The sequence below is a fragment of the Ursus arctos genome, unplaced genomic scaffold (assembly GCF_023065955.2).
Source record: "Ursus arctos isolate Adak ecotype North America unplaced genomic scaffold, UrsArc2.0 scaffold_32, whole genome shotgun sequence".
NCBI classification, from domain to species: Eukaryota; Metazoa; Chordata; class Mammalia; order Carnivora; family Ursidae; genus Ursus; species Ursus arctos.
The window spans coordinates 4,500,844-4,517,874 of record NW_026623008.1 but is presented as its reverse complement, the minus strand read 5'-3'; the positions used below and the strand labels follow the sequence as shown (position 1 = coordinate 4,517,874).

At 40.3% G+C, this 17,031-nt stretch overlaps 1 protein-coding gene across 2 annotated transcripts in view; it reads right to left on the bottom strand.

Annotated features, from left to right (window-relative positions):
- CAMTA1 (calmodulin binding transcription activator 1) overlaps positions 1–17,031 on the bottom strand; it is a 111,652-nt gene that overhangs the window by 78,407 nt on the left and 16,214 nt on the right. For both annotated transcript variants that reach the window (XM_026519939.4, XM_057305108.1), the window contains exon 2: positions 3,895–3,964. In XM_026519939.4, coding sequence (XP_026375724.1) covers positions 3,895–3,964 — 70 coding nt within the window. The remainder of the gene's footprint in view (positions 1–3,894; positions 3,965–17,031) is intronic.

The window sequence follows — 17,031 nt, the reverse complement described above, 5'->3', positions numbered from 1 at the left end:
AGTAATCTCCAATTCTCCTCCAGGCATAAATCCCTATGAAATTTACTGCCATTCAATAAATTAAATGTCTTACAATTAAAGAACCCTACACAGGCATACAGGAATTAGTTAATAATATTAAAAGTGAAATACAACAATATATCTTTCCAGCCATTTACTGCAATTTTGCTTAGCACAGCCTATTTTTTAAGCATGTGAAAAACATAAGAATAAAAAATTTTCTACAATCACGACAAAATCTTCTCCAAACATTTTTCATCTGATTAACACATTTCTTCTCAAGGAAAAGACCTTAACAGAAAAATATTGGGCACAGAAATAAGTCTGGAAAAATTTATTACATAATATGGAAATATTTTAAAGGGAGGAACTTAAGAGAATTGTAGCATACTAAATCTTTTTTGGTCCATGAACTACACAACCAATTGAATTAGAATGCCCAATCCTCTATTTCTGTAAGCAGTACTAAAACTTGAAAAACTTAAAAACTGACTGCCTTTAAGAATCCAAAATTTTAATAGCAAAATAAAATTAAACTTCTTAAAAATCTTGCTATGAAACCAGAAAACAAAGTGTTCAACTAAGAGAATGTTCATAGAAAGTTCTGTATTAATCACCCTCTATAAAACCGGTGTAATACTACGTGCCTATGCATGCTCCCTGCACTGCATCCTCCCAAGGGAGGCACCATGGGCCATAAAACTTTATAAAGCGCAGAATACCAAATCACATGAGCCAATACCTCCCTTCTCTCTTCCCCTAAAGAGGTGTTATTCTCATTTTTTTTTTAATCTCCCATGATGTGTACAATTCTGTAAGTAGAGGTAAAATTCTAAAATCTATACTCAATTCAAAGAGTCACCGTTTATAGGATGCCTTTTATGAAAACAGTATTACACTAGGTGCTCAATCAATAGGCTTACTCTGAACTGTATATGACTAGTCATACCTCCAAGAAAACTATTAAAGTATAATTTTCAACAATAATGAACAGAAGATTAAACCCCAGCTTCTATTTTTATGTTTGTGATCACAACCTGATGTTAATTATCTGTTCTTTTAAGCCTCCTTGAGGGACCCAGCTGTCCTGTGGCTATAAAACACAGGTGTGTGTGTGTGTGTGTGTGTGTGTGTGTGTGTCCCTACATATACGTACACATGTGTACACACACCTAGACATGTGTGCTCCCACGTGTGTATACATATGTGTACAGACACACACGTGTGTACGTGCGCATGTGTGTGCACGCACGTGGAGCGAGAGAAAGAGATACTCTTCTCAACAGCACAACTAACTGCCACAGAAAAGGCTTCTGTCTTCCACTCTGATACCAAATCAGGCAGTGGTGAATCGGCCCAAAGGCTTTCAAAGAGGAAAAGGAGAATGGCTGTGTAAGCACTGTCTCAATCACGATTCCAAATATAGCACTTTATGGGGATGTGCAGCCATGGGTTCAAAAGGAAGAGGAGTATGACAGGCCAATGAGTTCCCCTTAATCAGTTTTTAAACTGTGCTATTTCCAGAATTTTAGGTTCATGCTGAATATAAATTGGATGTTTTTTAGAAACATAACAATGGGTAAATTTTCCCAATGTGCATTATGAAGATGGCAATTTTAATACTGGGAAAAGAATATTAGGAGCTCAAACAGGCAGAATCTTAAAACTCCTATTTTCAAATTTCAGTTTTCCAGTTACAGTGTGATGGGAGAGCAACTCTGCTTTTCACGCTGGAAAAGAACTGCTCACATGGCCAGACTGTACAAAACTCTGTTTTTTAATTAAAAGCTGCTTTTTAATGTTTTTGGAATAACTATAAATGATACAATAATTAGATAAATTCCTGTGCCAGTTTTTAAATGTTTGTCTCAGTACTAAGACTATTAATAGTATCTGGAGTTAACAGTGAAAGTAAGGTATATACCGGTTTCAACTGCATCTCAGCATTTAATTCAAATAGTTAAACTTTGACATTGCATCATGGAAGTGTCAACAAAAGACAGTAAAACATTTCATTATCATTATCTGGCAAAATATGCGTATATGATATATGACTTTGCAAAATAGTTTTCTAACCTACTTCACAATAAAAATAACTAGTGAAGCTCTTGAAATTGACAGATGATGTGCTTGGCTGACAGCTATAATTCTAGAGAATGAACCATCCTTTCCAGACAACCTTCAAATATTTCCCAAACAATAATTTTAGAGGCATAGTACAATTTAACTAAAAAATATGCAAAAAATGCTCATTCACTTAATTAGGCAAAAAGTAGAATTATTTTCATGTTTTAGTTCAAAAAACTGAAACTAACATTACCAAATCCTTTATTTAAATTTTAAAAGATATATTTAAACTCTCTCCTTGGAACACACTATTGACTCCTGTAAGGGAAGTCATAACTATATTAACTCTAACCTGGAAATTATAACATCCATTTTATTTTGATTCATAATTAATTAAAATTAAATATTTTTGGTTCCATGAATAATTATGAACACTGTTATTCAATCAAGTCGATTATGATTAATCTCTCAACCTCTAGACCAAACTGTTCAAAGTAAGTTGGTGTAACAGTGTATCCAACTGCTAAATCTTATTGGGAATATATTTGATCAACAACTTGGAATAGTAAAATTAAAAGGAAGCTCTACAATTTTTCTGTTCAGCTCTAATTATTATGTGCTTAGATTTAATTAGTAGAATAGGAACTGATTCAGGGAAACATAAGCACATATTATTATATTCAAGTCAGCACAGCGCTCACAGCAGCAAATACCGCCGTCACTAACCTAAGACCTTCAAATCACTATGCATCCAAAATAAATATTAATTAAGCAACAATGTGCTTAATTATGTGCCAAGCATCGGTATGATATCTCTCTAAAGAAATTCTCCAAAATGAGTTACTCAATTGTAATTATCCAAAAGACTTTTGAAGTTGAAGAAAACAAAAAATTATAGTTTTGGGGTTTTTTTTTTTCATAGAAAACAACTAGTTTTGCTATTTAACGACCCCTTTCCTCTCTCTCCTTAAGAGTGTGTGATCATCAAAACTCATCCTGTCTTTTTTTAGGTAGCCCAGGTTTACCCTCTCCCTGTCAATCACACCACAAAATCTCTGGTCCGGGTTTAGGTCAACTCCTAACTTAGGTTCAATAAACTTCTCACTATTTATCTGCATTTACATTTTTAATGTAAAAATATGCGAGCAGAGGCAGATAAAGTGGGAGAACAGAAGCTGTACAATCGATTGCTTCAATTTGGGTTCTGGGGCATCCTCTCCTGCTTCATTCCATTCAATTTCAATTTGAGCTGCATGTGATCAAGTAAACTTATTTTCTACTATTTATTAGGAAGTAAACATTTGTAGGACTCTACATCAGGCATCCAGAAAGGATTTTACATTGCGTTCTCTCATTTAATTTTCACAATTACCCATCAGGGCATAATTACCCCCATTTTACAGATGAAGAACCTGAGGTTCAGATTAACTTGCCCAGGAGCCGCAGCTAGTGACTCAAATGGGATTCAATTGTGACCTGTGGCTTTTCCCACAATACCACACGGCTCCTACTCGAAGTCACGGGAATTGGATACTAGAATTATACAACTGTTGTATTAGTATCTAACATTTGCAGAGTGCTTTGAATTTCCCATGTGATTAAACCCTTTGCCTTTTTGAACCCTCACAGAAACTTTACAAAGGGAGTATTATTTTGCTACCCCCGGAAGGATTAAGTAACTCATCTAAGATCACACAGCAAGTTAAAGGCAGAACCCAGGTCCCCTGAGGCGTGGTCACAGGCTATGTCCACTGCGCTACCATGATGGAATTACTCTTACTGCCAAGCCCACCCCTTCCTGTAAGTTAAAAGCTTTTCGAATCCTACCTTCTAGAGGTGGCACGGTGTTGAGAACACAGTAGGTGCTAGTTCCGCAGAATACACTTTGGGAAACGCTCTAAGGAAACAGAAAATAAAATGTAAAACTAATCTTTGAAAAAGATATATACTGGCTCTTCTGTGATATTCCTGCCAAAGATGCAAAACCTGAATCTAATCGTGAGGAAACATCAGACAAATCCAAATTGAGGAACATTCCACAAAATGACGGGCCTGTAATCTTTGAGAGTGTCAAGGTCATGAGAGTCAAAAAGGACTGAGAACTGTTCTGTATCAAAGGAGTCTGAAGAAACAAGACAGTGTGCCCCAGGGTCCTGACTGGACCTTTCTCTACAAAGGTCGCCGCACGGTCACCCAGCACAGCTGCAGGAGCATCTGAGGATCAAGGGGTAGAAATGTCTCAGTGTTAATTTCCTGATTTTGATCACTATGTAGTGGTTACAGAGGAGAATGCTCTCATCTCTGGTTTGCAGGAAATAGGTAAGCAAGTATGTGGGGATGATGAAACACACCAGCAACTTACTCTCACAGGGTTCAGGGGGGAAAGAGCTAGGAGAGGGGGGAAGAGCTCTTCCTACCACACCTGCAATTTTTCTGAAGATTCAAGAGTGTTTCAAAATATATGTGTGTTAAAAAAAAAAAAAAAAAGATACATGCTGGTGAACACATATTATGTGTATAATTTTTTTAATAGGGACCATATGTGCTGTACATACAGGAAGTGTTTGCTAAGAACCAATGCCGTATTCATTTTGCAGTTTAGTCAGGATTCAACAACATTACTAACCATTTCCCAACAGTGGGCCCAAGCCCCAACTCATTCCAAAGGACTTAATGAGTGCTAATTAACAGTACGGCAGGTGCAGTAAGCCAGGAGGAAGTTGGAAGACCAGGTCTCTGCTCTCAGGCTGCTTCATGTAAATAAAATCAAACTTTTCATGTAAAAAAAAAAAAAAAAAAAAAAAAAAAAACTACACAATAGTAACTTTAAAAAAAGGAAAACAATTTCTGTGAGTCTTGCCAGGCGATTATTTTGGTCCTAAAAATATTCTTCTTCAGTTTCAGTATTAAAAAATTTTTAGATTATTCATCCTGCATTATAAACCACTTATGTATATACTTAGAAAACCAAGGACAGTTTAGAAGTTCAATAATCACCCTTAACATTTTATATTTAAAATATGAAAAGCTCAGTTCTCTCACTAGCTATCCTTGGAAAAGTAAATTAACCTCTCTATATATGATCTCATCAAAAAGGGTAGTGATAGTACCTCTCCCATCTCACAGGGTTGTTGGGAGAATTACAAGGGATGATGTGTACAAAGTGCTTTAAATTCAAAACTACAACACGAATATGAAGTGCTATTGTTTCTGTGCTTAGTAAAAATAATCTTTAACAATGTTAACATTTTCTAAGTACCAAGGATTGCCTGAATTTTTTGTGCCAAAGAGTATTGAAATCTGACTAAACTTGACCTCTCTGAATCTTCAATTTTCCTCTCCTTATATCCATGACCAAATGCTTCACCACAGACTAGGTCTTTCTCCACAATGTGACTGCTAGCTACGAGGATAACCATCAGCTCCCTAATTATTTACTGCTTCTGGAAAATTCTTGTTCAAGGGTTTTTAATGTCTCTTCCTCTGTTTGATTTAATCAACAGTGGTGCCTACTGACTAGCAACCTGTGGTAACATCTGAGCCTAAGAACTCTCCCTATAAACTATGGACTAAGCTCAAAATTCATGTATCCTTTGGAAAATCAACATTCATCTCTTCCAGTGAGTAGCTGATGTAGAGCCAACAGCAGTCTGACTTCGAGTAACATCTGCAAGAACCGCCAGCAACAGCCTTCTAACCACAGAATGCAACATCTCATCTCAATGTCATTTCGTAATTGAAACTTGAAATTCTATGATGTTAAAAAGAATGTGCTACATTCAAGGCTTAACATTTTCTGGCTTCCTATTACCCAGAAAAGATAGTATAAGTTTACCACTTAACAAGACATCTTAACAACGATCTTAACATCAAAAGATTTAAAAATGACTAATGTACAGCGGGACACACTGATGAATGGCTTCATAAAAAAGGACTTTTACACCTAACTTCAACGTTCGACAATAGGTAAATGAGCAGTAAAACATACCAAATAACAAATCAGAAGAATTAAATGCTAAAAAAAAAGAAAAAGTAACAGAAATATCGCGAACAATCAACCATGACTTCTCTTCAACACTGGCATAATAAAGTCTTAATAGTTAACCAGAAAAGAAACTCAAATAAACTGAGAGTGAAATCAAGTCATTCCACCCTCAAAAACACCAGGTTCTCAAGGGAAAGAAGCTAAAACCCAAGAAAACTTCCATGAGAAATGGCTACCTTACATTGCAGACCCACAGGCCAGACTCTGGGATAGGCCTCTCATTCCGAGGACCCTCAGATGATCTGTTCACAATACCAAGCCAGAGGTGGCTCTGGGATGGAGGAACACCAGTCTGAAGGTCTATGGAGTGGAGCCTCTATCCCAGTCCCACTAACTGCTAAGGTCTGAAGCAAACAGCTGGCCTTTCTGTCCCCAGGACAACACTCTAAGTGCAAGTTCAAGAGCAGACAGATCTGGGTCCATGTCCGCCCTCAGCTGCACATCTCCATGCTGCCCTCCCTGGCTGACTCTTCAGCTCAACTGCCCTTCAGGAGCCTTCCAAGACAGGTCATCCTGCTAGTGAGATCTGAGCGGCCTGCATTTCCCTCTGTATCACAACTCCTTCTGTCTGTTCTACAAATATTAAAGGAGTACCTAATGTGTGCCAGACACTGGTCTAGGAGCTGGGACCTAGCAGGGAACAAGACAGACAAAGGTCCTACCCTTTAGTACGTGCCAGTGGGGGAAGCAGGTGGTAATCGGGGTAAATGCCATGGATAAAAAATGGGTGATGCATGATGGTGAGAAATCAGGTAGGGAAAACACCATTTCTGAACGTGTATTCATGCGTGGAGTAAAAGGCCTCCCTGACTGAAGCATCAAGAAAGCTGGCTTATCTCATCAACCAGACGAGTGGCTCTCAGCTTGACTGCATGTCAGTCATCCAGGGAGATTTTCTGAATGTTGATGCCCCGGCTGCAATCCTGACCAGGTAAGTCAGAATGTGTGGGGCTGGGACCCAGGCATCGGTATTTTTGAAAAGTTCCCAAATGATCCCAAGATGTATCCAAAGACGGGAACCAATAAAATGAACAGCTGTGTGACTCTGGGCCACTCCCTACTTAACCAGTTTCCTTGAGAGTAAAATGGGGCGTCGACCGTCAACAGAGCATCTGCAACCCTAATGTGCATGCGGGTCACCTGAGGGCCTCGTTAAAATGCAGGTTCTGCTTCACAGGTCTGAGTGTGGCCCTGCCCTGTGCCTCTAAGAGGCCCCCAGGTGATGCCCATGCCATGATTCAGGGCCATAACCCTGAGTATCAGGAACTAGACGGTTTTCTAAAAGATCAGGAATTCATGTAAAAAAAGATCCTTCCAATCGTAACATTCCTCCATAATTCTATGAATTCCTAACAGACTAAAAAAAGCACATCTGCCTGTTAACACAAACTATAATACAAAACTATACCAGAAAATCCAAACAAGATAATTAAAAGAAACTACAGGGATGGTTCCTCAATTAATATAGTGTCCAGCGTCTCTAGAAGTACCCAAGAAGGGAGAAGCAGAAGCTCTATAAAATACACTCCCTGCCTCCAAAAACTACTCTACCAAGTTGCAGACAATACTAAAAAAAAAATGTAATGAAGAAACAATACATGATTTATTAAAGGCTAAAAGGAGCAGATGGCAGCAGTACAGAACTCAGTAACTATTTGTGTACCAAGCCCAAACTCTGGAGGCACCGGACTCCCTTCAGAGAACCTAGGTCAGGGTGTGACACATAGTTTTGGAATGCTGCTGGAATAAATGAAACAAAATGCTACATAATAAGAAGCGATGACAGGCTTTTGAATAGAGAAGCTGCATGATGAAAACTGTATTTACAGTTCTTCGAAATAAGGACTCTGAATGCTTAAGTCTCCACAGAGTCCCTTTAAAGCCAACTGAGGCCCACACAGCTCATTAAATCAAAGACAGAGAGAGGCCACACTGAAACGCAATAAACCACTTGTATCAATTAGAAATGATACATTAAAAAACTTTTGCCACATATTTCACCTATGACTTAAACTGATTCTTGAAATTCGCTGGTCATTTCATACAACATGACATATAGCAGAGTCAGAAATTCTTAGCACCTTGACTAAACTCGCTAGTGTTGCCTAGCGTTCTAGGCATTATGCCTAGATCAGTTAGGGAGGCTACTCAGAGCAAACTGTATCATGGTTCAAACACTATAAATATTTACTTCTTGATGGTGTAAAGCCCAAAACAGGTGCTCATGATCAGTAGAGGGCTCCCCTCCAAGCAGCGGCTCTGGCGCCCGGCACCCTACTAGGTCACTAGGCTCTTCTTTCTCAGCCAGCAGAGAGGGCAAGGGGGGGGACACACGGGACTATGCCTGGAGGGTTTTCCGGGCCAGGCCTGGAAGTGGCACACTTCCCTGCTCTCACTCCATTGGCTAACATTTGGCCACAAAGCCACACCTAATTGCAAGAGAGGCTGGGAAATGTGGTCTGGCTACATGCCCAGGAAGAAGAGATGGATTTCTTGATCAGCTAGCAGTCTCTTGCACAATGCCATTTGTGTGTGTGTGTGTGTGTGTGTGTGTGTGTGTGTGTGTTTCTAATTACAGAAGAATCACTCCTTTCAGAAATGTCTTCTGTTAACCTACAACTCCACCTTTAATCCCTAAGGCTATTCAGCAGCTAAAACCAATCTACTAGCTTTTCTTCTCTGATAAATATTTTTCTAACATACTCAAAATAAGACTATCTCAAGGGCATCCTTAAAGGGATGTCTGGCTTTTGGTCCTGGTATCTCCAGTACTTAATACTTAATGTCTGGCACACAACGGAAGCTCAAATGATGGTGAATTCCCAGATGAATGACATTCCGAGAAGTTCACGGAAAGGAAAACGAGTGGCCCCATGTCTTATCGTCGTGATGGTGGGATTTACGGCAGCCACCAGCCTTTCTACGACCCTCTCTCCCTCCCCTAACGCTGCCCTGAATTGCCACCCATCTTCTGGTCCCCTAACAATCAAGCAGTAAGACAAAAGCTACTTTAGACCCACCAAGAAGAACTAAGGGGTAAAAATACTCAACAGTGTTCACAGACACCAAGAGAGCCAATACTAAAACATTTCTGGCGAGAGCACAGAACTGCCAAACAAAAAGGAACATGAGGTCTGGCAAAGGCCCTGCTCTGGAGACACTCCATAAAATCGGGCTAATGATCTCTGAGACTGTACCCCTAAACACAAGTAACTTTATCCTTTTTCTGAACCACAAAAGGTTAGTGGGGGAAAACTTAGGTGGTACAGTACAAAAATATTTTGTGCTCACATATTACCCCTTTTCAAGAAGTTCAAAATATATCATAGGTGCTACTATAATAACCCTTACAACATTCCTATGGGACAGAGACAAAATTAAAGTATGTACTCAAGTTAAAAGGAAAACCGTCTGATAGGTGGCTGACTCCCTCCTACCAGGGCTGGCTCAATAAAAAAGTGAAGTAGTAACCTCTAAGGTAATTGGGGCACAAACCATTTTAGGCTCTCAAATTGAGTTCAACACCTAGAATTGAGTTCAAAAGCAAACAACTAGCTAAAACAGACCACAAAACAGCTGAAGTTCTAAGAAGCTTACACAGGAACTAATACTACAATATATCAAGCCTGATTTATGACCTGAGAAATCACATTAATTGATTCGCAATTACCAGAGATTCATGTAAAGCGTACTTAAAGTGATTTCAGAATGAAAAAAAAAATTATTCTTTCTAGATATGAATCACAGTATCATTAGAATTTTCATAAATTTAATTTGGCTAGGAAGCCAGTATACTCAATATTCTGAAAATAATCAAAGAGCACTTATTAAATGTCCACATTTGTACAGATTCTAGTAGAACATACTCAGAAAAAAACTAGATGAAATTTAAAATTACACTGCTTTAGCAGCACTTATCATTACTAGCACTAATGACAACAATTTTTTTAACTTCTCAAAGATAGAGCACTATAAAATATCAACAAAATCAGCCCAATAAACTAGGCATTCTATTTGATATTACATACAAGTAACAAGCATTTCCGTATATAAAATCCTATTTTGGCCCCAGCAGGTAGCAGAGCAGACATGATGCCTATTCTAGAAAAGGAGACGCCACAGCATGGTTACAGACATTTGCCAAGGCCACTGGCTAGAAAGGAGCAGAGCAAGAACCAGGAGCAGGTCTTCCCACACACTCCTGAGCTATCTCCACAAGAACCAAGGCTCTCTCCCTAAAGATGCAGTAATGCTTCTCCACAAGGAAACAGTGCAGAAGTTTGGGCAGAAAAGTACACAAGGCACTCTGACAGAAAAGCTAAAGCAAATGTAGACACCGAGGGATATCCAAGAATATCGAGTACATAAGCTGGGAGTTCAGGGTCCCAAAGGAAACACTAACGAGGGAAGGCACCGCAATATCACACGTGCCTAGATGTTGATCTGGTGGAAAGATTTTCTGGGCTCCTCAAATATTTTTTAGTCCACGAACTACAGACCACCCATCAACATCACCACTTGCTACTGCCCAAAAACTAAAACCTCATCAAAACTCAAGGGGAGAATGACACTGTTTCTCATAACAGAGCAATGAAGCGTACGCCAAGAAAATGGCAGCCTCACTCCCCCGAATGGAACTCGGGCTATGTGGGAACCTCACCTAATCCGCACACAGCCAGAGCTAGGAAGGAAGCCAAGACACACTCTGAGGCCAAAAGAGATTTTTACAAAGTCCAAACACAAAAGCTCCCACACCTCACTGTGAGAAGGGCTCTCTGATCCGTATTCCTAGCTTGATTACTATTAAACTACTCACAGTTCTAATAAGCTTAATTATCAGGTTGCCAAGACCGGAGAAGATCAGAAACAACAAATGAGAAGGGTCTGAAAAGACAGCTAGAAACTGACAGATCAGTAGAAGCAAAAAGAGTGACGAGGGACAGCAAGGACAGATTTTTCACAAACAATAAAAACTGGATACAAGGGCTTGAAAGGTACAGCAGTTTGGGGTCATTTATCACAAAAGCAAACACTACTCAAAAGGCCCTAAAAATAGCACAGTATTAAATAAAGCCTAGTTCAATAACTTAGGTACAACATAATGAAGCCATGTTAACAAGTAAAATGTACATTAAAGTCCATACAGCCTACTGAACCTGGGGTTGGGGGAAGAAAGCACAGCTTAATACTTTTATTTGCATACCACTTTACATTCAATAAAATACTTCCATATGAATTACCTCGTTTGGTCCTCCTCACTAACATGCTAAGGCAAACAAGGCAGATATCTCCACTGACCAAGAATTTACTGGTAAATTATTCAACTTTAGCAAGGCAGAAGGGTTTATCGATGGCAATTACAATACAGTCTGTTAATCTGTTTAACAGGAAAGAGCATTTCAAGAGGCACCTACCCACTTTGTTAAGGGATGAAGAGAGAGGATAGGGAAGGTCTCCTGAGAAATGTCACCAAAAATTTTATCTGAACCTTCACCTGGACCTTCATCCCCAAAGCTTCCCTCTCTAAAACTTCCCATCCTGCCATCTGCATCCTACAGGGCCTCTTCCTGAAGAACAGTCCTATGCCTTCTAGTGCCATCGTCCCTCCCTACTGTGGTGGACAAATTCTATGGTGGACCCTCCATGACCCCATCTCTTGATGACATTTAACATACATCCTGTGTAACCCCTACCCTGGAATGTGCAATGGACCTGGTGACTTGCTCCAGCCCCACAGGTCAGCGCACAGGTGACAAGATATCACTTCCGTGATCAGGTGATACAGACTGTCCCTTCCGTCTTGCTAGCAGACTCGCTCCCTCGCTGGCTCTGAGAAGCAAGCTGCCATGCTGGAGAAGCCCATGTGGCTGGGAATGGAGGCCCTCAGTCTAACCACCCAAGAAGTGAATCCTTCAAACTGTGTGAACTTGGAATTCCAAGTATCCTCTCCCGATTGAGCCTTCAAATGAGACCACAACCCTGGCCAAACCCCTTGGCTGCAGGCTTGTGAAGCCCTGAAGCAGCAGAACTCACAGAGCCCTAACTGAACTCCTGACCCACAGGATCAGATAATAAGGGTGTCCTGTTCTACGCCACTAAGTACGTGGCAACTGCTAGAGCAACAATAGATAATGTGTACATCCGTGGCCCACCAGGACCCAGCGACCTCTCTTTTCAGCTTAGACTTCATGTGTCATGTCACTCTCATGTTCACCAGCACTCCGCATTTACCACCACAACCCTTGAAGGGACTATCTGCCCTCACACCATCTCTTTCTCATTCTTTCAACTCGCCACCAAAGTGACAAAATCAATAGCTTTTTCTCAGTCTTCTTTCTGCCCAAACTCTCTACAGCATCACAACCGATAACCTCCTTCCAACCCTCTGCATTTATACTCTTCTTATTCTATTACCTCTGACCATTCTTTCTCAGTGGCCACTGGTCCTCTCCCCTTCGGTGACACATTTCTGTTCCCACATCCCTTCTTCTCCCACGACAATTTCACTCACTACTATGTCTTCCAATTCTTCTGAACTGATTCATTCATTCTTTCAACCAAATGGCATTGCTCCAGGCAGAGAGATCTAACAACAAGCAAGATAAACCAGCTCTCTACTTTCATGAAGCTTATGTGCTCTACCAGAGACTGTGCCAGCATATCTCTACTTGCCACTCCAAGTCTACTCACCTGCCCTGTGCCAAGGAGGCTACTCCATCACCAGGGCCCCCTTGCCCTCTGAGAGTTCAATGAAGAAAAAAAACACAGTGACAGGAATGACTTCCCCGAAACTTTGACCTACATTTGAAATGTCATATTGTATAGGTATTGCATCTAACAGATTACTGATACATTTGTATCCAGTCTCCCAAAACACATCTTCCTGGGTTGCCTATCTTGGTTAGTGACCTTCCCTAACCTCAGCTGTGGAGGCCCAAAAGCTGAAAGTCACTTTCACCTATTCTCATCTCTCAAGGCCCAAAAGACTGTGTGTCTCACACAGACAACTTAGTCACACTCAACTCCTTTCTGCAACCCACTGCTACAGACACTCTTGCCAGAAGCTACTTTCTCCCAACGCCAGCCCTTCCTCTTCGTTCATTCACTCATTCAACCAACAGACATTTACTAAGCCCAACCTAGGTGCCAGGTACTCAAGTCCCCGACTAAAGATGTACGCCTAGTGGAGGGAGAAAGAGAAATAAAGAAACAACTCCAATGCAAACTCAAATGTGCTTAAACATAAAAAAACATAGAGTCTGTGGATGCACACAGGAAGGGCAAACAATCCAATCTAAAAAGAGAGGGATGGTCAACGAGGCTTCTTGGACAAGTCTCACTGAAGCTGAAATCCAGAGGAAAGTCGGTAGAGCAGAGCACATGTTTGAATACGTGTGCATGTGTTCTGGAGGAAGGTACACCTTCTAAGTCAAGGCAGCGGCAATGTACAAAGGCCAACACCAAGAGAAAACATGGTGCCCCCACCAATCAAAATCTACAAAAATGTCACATGGCTGGAGAGTGGAAAGGATGCTGGAGAGGTAAGCAGGAGGCCCTTCTTAGCACCTTAAAGGAGAATTGACTTTATCCAGTCAATCCCACTCTTCTGCTAAAGGAAAAAAACAAACAAAACAAAGCTCTAAAAGCCTCTCCCAGAGCATATACAAAATAAAATCCAGACTCCTCAGCCTGACTTTCCAAGCCCCTACAACCTGAACCCTACCTACTTGTCCAGGTCACCAACCCACATGCACCCACAATTCCAGCCACCCCCTGTACTCTCCTGGCTCTATGCCTTTGTTCCATTCCCTCTGCCTGGAATTTCTCCTCCAACTACCATGTTTGCCTATCAGTGATGCCAGGTCAAATTCTACCTCCTTCAATAAGTCTTCCCAGTTCCCCCCAGTGCCTGATGACAGCATTCTTTATGACCTGCCTTGAATCAGTGACATCCATATCTGCTGCTCTGCAGACCAGAGGCTTCTGTATGAACTGAAGTGAATCCCAATTCCAAAGACTAGGAAAAACGTTCAGGAAAATATTCATTTTACCAGTACTGCATTCCTAAGTAACCAACCATGGAAAATGACCAAAAAAAATAAGTATTTTTGGATTCTGTAAATACAATCAATCAAAAGCCTAAATTTAAGTTTTCATATAAGAATCTCTAAATAAAAACGGTTATTCACTGCCTCATAAGATTAACAAACATTACATAAATAAGCTCAAAAAGGTTAAGCTACTTGTGCAAAGTCACAGGGCACTTAAGGGGCAGAGTCAAGTCTCCACATACTCTTTTTCAAAAGCTATAAAAAGCCAGAATATAACCAGAGCATCCCCACACATCTCACTAACCAGCTCATCCGATTACCAGAAACTTATTTTCCTCATTCTTCCCTCAATTAATTCCCATTTTCCTTCAGAGCTCAGCTCAAGAAGCCTCCCCCAATCCCGTGGGTCAGTCAAATCCCTTTATGAGACACTTGCCTTTACAGCACAGAGCTCTTCATGGCACAGGGCACCTTTACTGTCAGTTTCCCAGTCAGGTCCATGAAGACAGAGGCTGTGTCTGTCCTCTGTGCCTGGTGCTTTATTATTACTTGTCGAGTAAATGAACTGACTTAGGAGTATTTATAATAACTGACGGTCACATGGCCCCCACAGGACTGTGAGACCCTAAACTCTCTTCTGACACACCTGACAGTAACAATTATATAAATTTTAATGTTACAATCTTACTGTAACATGCTCTAACTCTTGGATAACTAAATATTCATATGTGGAATCTGTTAATTCTCTATTAATCATAACAAGTGTTAACCAGAATACCACATTTTTTTTCAAAACATGCAAGGTACCAGCAAACTTTCACACCAAAAGAACACATACACAAGCCAAACAACAGGCTATACGAATAGCAAGTTGCTCTTCTGAAACCTGAAAAGTCCAATTCTGGCCTGACAGTGAATTACATGTTTCCACCAAGGCAGCCTACCATATTAATAAGTTAAAACAATATTCTTTTTAAGGTAAGATGCTTGGCTGCTTGAGTTACCAGTAGTTCCCAAAGCAAACAGCAGATCAGGATTCATAAAAAGGATTTGAACTCCCCAAGCTGATCCACAGATTTAACATAATCCCTATTGATATCAAAACTGCCTTTTCTGTAGAAACTGACAAGCCAATCCTAATATTCATATGGAAATTCAAGAGACCCAGAATGGCCAAAACAATCGTTAAAGAGAAGAACATGGCTGGAGGACAGACACTCCCCAATTTCAAAATCTAACTACAAACTTAACTGTAACTTAACCAGTAATCAAGACAGTGTGGTACTGGCATAAGGATGGACATACATATCAATGGATCAGAATCGAGACTCCCAAATTAAATCCACACGCTCAGGGCAAATTGGTTTTTGACAAGAATGCTAAGAAACTTCAGGGGGGAAGTACAGTCTTTTCAACAACTGGGGCTGGGACAACCGGATATCCGCAAAAGAATGAAGTTGGAATCCTACCTAACCTCACAAAATCACAAAAATTAACTCAAAAATGAATCAGAGACCTAAATACAAGAGGTAAAACTATAATCCTCTTACAAGAAAACACAGGTCTAAATCTTCATGACCTTGGGTTAGACAATAATTTCTTAATTACGACACCAAAAGCCCAAGCAACAAAAGAAAAACCAGATCAACTAAACTTGAAACTTAAAAAAATTTTTTTTAAAGATTTTATTTATTTGACAGAGAGAGACAGACAGCGAGAGAGGGAACACAAGCAGGGGGAGTGGGAGAGGAAGAAGCAGGCTCCTGGTGGACCAGGGAGCCTGATGCGGGGCTCGATTCCAGGACCCTGGGATCACGCCCTGAGCCGAAGGCAGACACTTAACAAATGAGCCACCCAGGTGCCCCTGAAACTTAAAACTTTTGTGCTTCAAAGGGCACTATCACAAAAGTGAAAAAACAATCCACAGAATGGGAGAAAATATCAGCACATCACACATCTGGTAAGGGGCTGACATACCAGAATATACTAAGAACAGCTACACCCCAACAGCCAAACAACAAACAAAATTCATAAATGGATAGAGGACTTGAACAGACATGTCTCCAAAGCAGACATACAAAGGCCAGTGAGCACATGAAAAGATGCTTAAATCATTAGTCATTAGGGAAATGCAAATCAAAACCACGATAAGATACAACTTCACATCTACAAGTACGCCTCTAATCAAAAACGATAGATAACAGCAAGTGTTAGCAACGATGTGAAGAAACTGGAACCTTCAAACATCGCTGGCGGGAATGTAATATGGTGCAGCCACTTTGGAAGACAGTCTGGCAGTTCCTGAAAAAGTTAAACACAGAGTTACCTCATGACCCAGCAATTCCACTCCGGGTATATACCCAAGGAAACTGAAAACATATGTCTTCGCAAAAACACAAATGTTCATAGTGGAATTATTCGCAATAGGCAAAAAGGAGCTCAAACGCCCACCAACTGAATAAACAAAATGTAGTGTAACTATACAGTACCGTATTATTCCCCCATAAAAGGAATGGAGTATTCATATATACTACAACACAGACAAACCTTGAAACCACAATGCTTTGGGAAAGAAGCCAGTCATAAAAGGCCACGCATTGTAGGATTCCATTTATATGAAATGTCCAAAAAAGGCACATCCATAAAGACAGGGAATAGATTAATGATGGCCTAGAACTGGGAGGAGGGAGGAATGGACAGTGGCTACTAACAGGTAGAGGTTTCTTTGTGGAATGGTGAAGATGTTCTAGAATTAGATAGTGGTGACAGTTGGACAACAGTGTAATTATAATAAAAACCACTGAATTGTATATTTTAAAGGGTGAATTCTGAATTTAATCATATATGAATTACATCTCGATAAAGGCG